The sequence below is a fragment of the Sinocyclocheilus anshuiensis genome, unplaced genomic scaffold (assembly GCF_001515605.1).
Source record: "Sinocyclocheilus anshuiensis isolate Anshui unplaced genomic scaffold, SAMN03320099.WGS_v1.1 scaffold1646, whole genome shotgun sequence".
Lineage (NCBI taxonomy): Eukaryota > Metazoa > Chordata > Actinopteri > Cypriniformes > Cyprinidae > Sinocyclocheilus > Sinocyclocheilus anshuiensis.
Window position 1 is genome coordinate 365,367 of NW_015547838.1, and position 7,209 is coordinate 372,575.

The 7,209-nt window shown below is 34.2% G+C and overlaps 1 protein-coding gene across 1 annotated transcript in view; it reads left to right on the top strand.

Annotated features, from left to right (window-relative positions):
- Positions 1–2,283, top strand: part of LOC107704630 (monocarboxylate transporter 8-like) — a 38,105-nt gene extending 35,822 nt beyond the window's left edge. The window contains exons 7-8 of the mRNA XM_016507616.1: positions 236–475; positions 1,819–2,283. Coding sequence (XP_016363102.1) covers positions 236–456 — 221 coding nt within the window. The 3' untranslated portion in view covers positions 457–475; positions 1,819–2,283. The remainder of the gene's footprint in view (positions 1–235; positions 476–1,818) is intronic.
- The last annotated feature ends 4,926 nt before the right edge of the window (positions 2,284–7,209 follow it).

A 7,209-nucleotide genomic window follows, 5' to 3' on the forward strand; every position in this document is an offset into this window, starting at 1 on the left:
TGACTCTGATGTGCAAGAAATTAATTAAATCATGTAACATAAAATTAAGAAATCAAGGCACAAATGATGCAAAAAAAAAAAAAAAACTCTTTAGGCTGAACTCCAGTGCCTGCACTTTTCCTCATTGAATATTCTTTTTCACTTAGAAATACATCATGTTGCAGAATTAAAATGCGTTGTAAATGCTGTTTCCTCTCTCATATGTTCTTTTTCTATGTCTTGTCTTCTTTCTCAGGACTTCTTCACGACTATTTTGGAAACTATCATGTGGCATTTTATCTGGCTGGTGTTCCTCCAATAGTGGGGGGTATCGTGATGTTTTTTGTGCCTCTGGTGCACCAGCGCATGCAAAGACGGCGAAAAGAGACCAACGACCCCAGCATGGACAAGATGTTGAAGAACTGCTCGAACGGAGACATGCTGCCCGGATACACAGACATGGAGACACACATATGAAGCCCACAGCCACACAAAGGTAGTTTGTGTTGCATCATTATAGCATTTTTTGTTTGTTTTAAATTTTGTGAAAATATTACTTATTTCTGGAGTTTGAAACCCAGATTTTCAATGCAGTCTCAAACTTTTGGGCCCCAGTGTATAGAAAAAAAAATGCAAAATTTCATGCATTCTTAGAAATTGTTATGGTTTGTGATTTTCGCATTTCTACAAATATATAATATAAAAAACATATACTAATATATGAATAAAAAAATACTATATTTATACTATATATGTATATATACAGTATATATATATATATATATATATATATACACACTACCGGTCAAAACGATTTTTTTATGTTTTTTACAGGAGTTTCTTGTGCTCATCAAGGCTGCATTTATTTGATCAGAAATACAGGAAAAAATGTAATATTGTGAAATATTATTATGATGTAAAATAAAGTTTTTCTATTTTAATATACATTAAAATATAATTTATTTCTGTGATGCGCAGCTGTATTTTCAGCATCTAGCAAAGATTTATATTGTTAGAAAAGATTTATATTTTGAATAAATGCTGTTCTTTTTAACTTTTTATTCATCAAAGAATCCTGAAAAAAGTATTGCAGTTTCCAAAAAAATATTTGGCAGCGCAACTGTTGCCAACATTGATAATTCTAATAATAAATCAGAGTATTAGAATGATTTCTTAAGGATCATGTGACACTTTATACTGGAGTAATGGCTGATGGAAATTCTGCTTTTCATCACAGAAATAAATTATATTTTAAAGGATATTAAAATGCAAACCATTATTTTATATTGTAATAACATTTTGCAAGATTACAGTTTTTTTCTGTATTTTTGATCAAATAAATACAGCCTTGATGAGCATGAGACTTCTTTAAAAAACATTACAAGTCTTACTGATCCCAAACTTTTGAACGGCAATATATATATATAGTATAATTTCATTAAAAACATATTTCAACATATTTCCAAACAAACAAACACTAAAGGGATAGTTCACCCAAAAATGAAAATTCTATCATCATTTACTCACACTCATGTAATTTCAAATTACTTTCTTTTGTGGAACATAAAAGAGGGTATTTTAAAGACTGTTGGTAGCCGAGCTGTTTTGGTTAGACAAAAAATGCAAAATATAGTTTCATGCATGCTTAGAAATTTTTATGGCTTGTGATTTTCTCTTTTCTCTCGCAAAAAAAGGTTAATTTTGGACCCTGACTGCGGACATCGAGGATAACATTTCTGTCATCTAGTATAGATGAAGGGTTAATATTTAACGTCTGACATGAAAAACTGGCAAACCAGCTGAGTGTGTGACGTCTGTTGTTTCTCTGTCTTTCTGCAGGGATTCATCTCACCAGCACTGCTTGTGGCGTGTGTACGTGAGTGTGTGTCAAGATGGTGTGTGATGTATTTCCTCTGTGCTTGGCTCTAATCAAAGTCGAGGTCTCAAGGCTTTCCCTCCTGCTTGTTTGCTGTTCTGGAGAGGAGACGTGATCATCCATCAAGAGCCCAAACCCTCCTCCAGTGGCCCGCACTGCCGTTTCTACCGGCTCCCGAGTGATTGAACAACTTCCGCATGCAGATTTGGGCTGAAATCACCTCCTGCTTGCATTTCTCACGAGAAACTGAACGGTTAGCTCAGGTAGTGCAGGAGATGTCAGTTAAATTAGGACAGCAAATGCTTTAGCACCTTTATAAAGGAAACATTAATTTGATGTGAGAGAGTAGCATTTCCAGCACCGAGAAAAGTGCTGTTTTCATTTAGCTTTATAGTAGGGCTGCACGATTAATCGAATGCGATTGTCATGCGCATCCATTTCGATTTATCGTGCAGCCCTACTTTATAGTTTATTGTCTAGGTTATGCAAATTAGATTTGTAAGCTTTAGATGTTTTCATAATACGATTTTTAAAAAAACCTCCATAGACTTGCTTGGAATTGATTTCGGAAACTTTTATGAGACAAATCCGTCTTTCTTAGTGTGCTTTCTGCTACCGACTTCGATAACCTCAGCCGTGATTTTCTTATCATAACGTACCGCAGCTGTGTATCGCAGTGAATTATGTAGAAATGAAAACTAAAGGAGGAATCATTTTTATGAATTTTTTTAAAGCTAATCCTCTGTCCTTAATGATATATGCTAAATTGAGTTCAGTAATCAGCTATGCAGTAAGGAGTTCACAAACTGTGCCATGACCATTGAGCCAGATGAAAACTATAGGATCAATATTCATAAAGGGGGTGAATCTCGTGAAAAAAATGCCAAAAGAAAATAAATAGAAATTATATTTTGCATGAAGATTTTGTTTGAACAATTAAGCACATTTCCACCAAATTTATATAATGCGAAAACAATCTTGTTCATCATCAAAATACTTTAATTAAAGAAATCAAATCTGAATACATACATCTGTATAAAATAAAACTTTATTGTAGATTATTGGAGTAGATTTACAAGAAAATATTATTTCAGTCACTTAATTTCACATTTAATTTATTGTGTTGCTTGTTGCTTCTTTGCAATTATTTGTGAAATTTGCCAGCAATTTCTGAGTGAAATTGTTTTAAAGTAAATCCTACACCAGTTTATTTCAATTCACCCTTTATGCAAAACATAATTTCTTATTTTTGGGGTAAAATATGACCCAGCTATTTCCTGAGATCCATTCAAGGACAAAATCACTACATTTTCTATTTTTAAAACTCTACATGTGTCTCTTTTCCACATTTGACTTCCGTTTATTGTTTTTTTTTTTTAAGAAATTATATTTTGGTTATATGTGTTGTCTTGTTATATTGAAAAAAAAAACATTTGGCATTTGGATTCAAGTTGAATGGACTTAAGAAGACAATCAAAGTGCGATCTGAACTGAATGACAACACCATAAAAATGTCACATCTGTGATTCTGTTTAAGAACTGATTGCTGTAAGCAAAACAACATAGTAGTATTACACAAAGTGGGCCATGTTTATGAGTATTAATCAAATACTATGTGACATTTGAAGCTGTGTTTATTCTTTTTGTATCGGTCGATTACATTAACATGTCTCATGTGTTTAGTGAGAGCAGCTTTTCCTCAGTCTCTTCCAAACACTAATGAGCTGAAACAATTCAGCCAAGAGAAATATTGATTATACATAAAAAAATAATTCAGTTTGATTAAAAATAGACAATTTTAGCCTACATTTGTGTGTGCATGCTTATTAGAGTATCACGTCGCTGGCTTAGCAACCTGCTGACACCTAACTATTGAAATCGATTGTGAATTGACTGCTATTTGCGTTTGTGAGGTTAGGATGCTGATTTAGGCCATAGGCATCAAGGCAGCTCGCTAGTATTTGGAACAGAGCTGTAGTTTCTCTCTGCAATTTCATCCGTCTATTTGTCAACTATTTCCCTGAAGCCCTTTAACCACCAGTTTCTGTCCGTGTTGTCATGGAGATCTGTCCATATAAGCTAATTAACGTTGTTTCGGGTACATTTTCCTCAGAACTCATTAGATGCCCTGTTTAAAAAAAACAAAAAATGGTCACGATCTTAACCAAACTGCCTCAACCGACCCCGTCCTGCAGGTTTAACCAGGAGACGGCGCTTTTACACAAAAGCAACTAGACCACAAGACACCTCTTCAGATGCTAGTACTGTGTGATGGTGTTATGTGGTGACTAAAGATGCTTGTTTTAGATGAATTGATGTCTTTATTGGAAAAAGATGAAATCGTGCATACCTCAGACGTCTGTTTTATGGTTTCATACTGATAAGTGTTAGACCCTGGTGCACTTTGTTGTATTGATTTGCCTCCTACAGTGGTTTGTGCAGATTCATGGATCCTGTCGTTTATGTCTCTCTAATCAGCATGTGATTATTGGTGCTCATATAGCAGGCCCTGCAAATTAATCCTTATCCAATTGATCATCCTTCCTTAGAGTTTTGGTCGTGCCATTTGTGACTGGTAGCTGTGTTTTTATATGTGTGAGGGACAAAGAATGAGAGAGACAGACACATTCAGACTTTTAGGAACTCAGGGAGTGCAGACGTGTTTCATATTTCATCACCTGCCAGTGTATTATTGCACGCATTCATAAATCTGTTATGTACCACATATTTTATTGATAAAGGCATTTGGAGTCTGAATAGGTGAATTGGGTAAATCTCAAGAAAAAAAATATGTAGGTCGTATATACAGGGTGCGATTTGTGAAAAAAGCAGGGGGGGGTGATTTTTAAAACTTTTTTTCAGAGAAAGGCTTTAAAATAACCTAATGTTACTGTAATCTGTTAAAGCACATCATAAACCCGTCTTTTTAAGTACCTGATGCGTCATGTCACAAAATGTTTTTAATACGACTGAAACTGTAGGCTGTATTTAAATGTATTTATCGCGAATCATTTGATTCAAATCTGTTCAGAGCTGTTCGCAGGATGTTTTTATCCCCACCAGAGATAAAAAAAAATTCAGCAGAGGCAGGGATGCGTAGACCAGAGTGGGGGAACCCCCCCATTGTGATATAGTCAAGAACATTAAAATCTATTAAAATCTGCATAAAGGCAGTGAATATCATAACTTGACTATCATGTTTTTCACATTACATTAATGTACTATTATTATTACTGTAATGCAAAAAAACCCCAGACTTTTTTGGATTACAGTAATAATAATTGTGCGGGAAAATGCTTAATTTATGGAAATGTCATAATGTCAAAATAATTGAGTGAAATTGAGTGCTTTTTCAGATGCTCTTGTTTTCATAGATACAGACTCCTGCAGTCTGACTCACACCGCTTATGTCTTCCATAAATAATTTTGTCCAGTTTCAGCCAAACTTGTATGTAGGGACCGTGGCTTGTCTGTCTGTCTCTCTCATCTTTAATTCTGGTTTTGTTTTTAATGATTAAACATCAGTGCAAAAGTCACTCTGAATATGTAACTTGACTTTGCATTTTACTCTTTTGGCTTAAATTGAGAACTCTTTTTATTTTATTTTTAACGTTGCCCAACCACTCAGGTTCTTTCCGATGTGTTTCAATGACTAACCTCACTTCATGAGTAAAAAACTATTTCACAATGACCATTTTCCTACTAAAATAATGAATTTACTTTTTTCTTACCTCACGTCACCTTTTTTTTTTTTCAAAATGCAGTTTAATTTAAAGGCCAGATAATATACTTTTATTTATCTGTTTGTGTTCATGCATATTGCAGAAGGAATTTAATCTAGGGGACGCAATAAACTTTATTTTTCTGTAAATGTTGAGCTGGTGCGTAAACATAGTAAAGGTCTCTTTAGCTTTCGGATCAATACTTTAGACGGCTCTCTGCCCTTCTGATGTACCTTGTGCCTGCACATAAAATACTCTAAACTACATTTCCACCAGGCTTCTCAATTATATTGTTTACAGTTGTCAACACAACAAAAACTGTACTTACATTTAAGTACATTTCTCATATATATGCATACACACAGAGTTGACCTTTAGGGGTCCAAACGGTGGAAGGGTCAAACGCTTTGTGTCTGGAGAGTGTCCGTCCCACCTGGTGCTTACATGTACTATAGCAACACATGCTGTAAAGCCTGATACAGGCGATAGGGCTTCAATTAACAGTCATTTCTCATTCTAAACTACCATAAAAGGTCAGTAAATCAGTCATGATTGTGTTTCTCTCTATTTTTCAACTGTTCTCACTTTACACAACTGTAGCACTTGTTTTCTGAACCTCAATCTTCACCATCCTCATCCTCATCATGAAATATTAGCGATTTTAAAGGATTATTGAAGGTGAGCTGCTAGAAATGTGTAATTTTGTGTTTATGTGAGAAGTATTTTTTTGATCCTGTAATAAATGTTTTTTTTTTTCTTTTTTCTATTCAACCAACAATAAACATATTACACACCAACTGTTATTCCAAATTGTCTTTTTGTCGATATTTGCTCTCAATTTGATAATGACTGATGATTGTTAATATGTTGAATTGAATTTTGTTAGAAACCAGGCCCCTCAGTGCAAACAAAATGGCTGAAAATGTCTACTGTTTATGTCCTAAATGTCAAGAGAACTGAATTATGATTTATCATTATACATCTGTTTATTCTGTACAGTCTGAGAGCTGGTGAGTAAACTAAACATAGCTGTTTAAAGTGTGTTAAAGGGCAACATTTGTTCTTACAATGCTGCAATGTCAGCTTAACTTAGTGAATAGAAATGGACATTTTCCATTTACTTACAGTACTTGTGGAAGGACTTGTGTATTATCCATATAGTTGTATTCTTGAACAGGTTTTTACCCCTTTTTGTCCTATAATCTAGTTACATAATATTGCAGATGTTCTACTTTAACTGTACATTTTTCACCTAAATATGTGCTTTGTGAATTAACCTGCAAACTCCAGACCGGCAAAAAGGGGGAATGTGGAATTTTTCTTCTGAAAATTTATTGTAATCAGCAGTTGAAAATTGAAAATTAAAATTGAACTACGTTTTGGTAGCAAAGTTGTTTTGAAATAACACCAATGTCTATAACATTCTATACTGTATGAAACTGTACCATTGAAATAACACATTAATGTAAGTTTTAAAATGATAAACCTCACATTTCAGCCTAATAAATGATTAGGCATTATATAACTGGTCTACACAAAAATGTCAGACTGGCTAAATGAAAATGCAAATTCCCTCTCTGACAGTAGGTGGCGCTTATGGAAGAGCACCATTGTACACAAAGGTTATATATA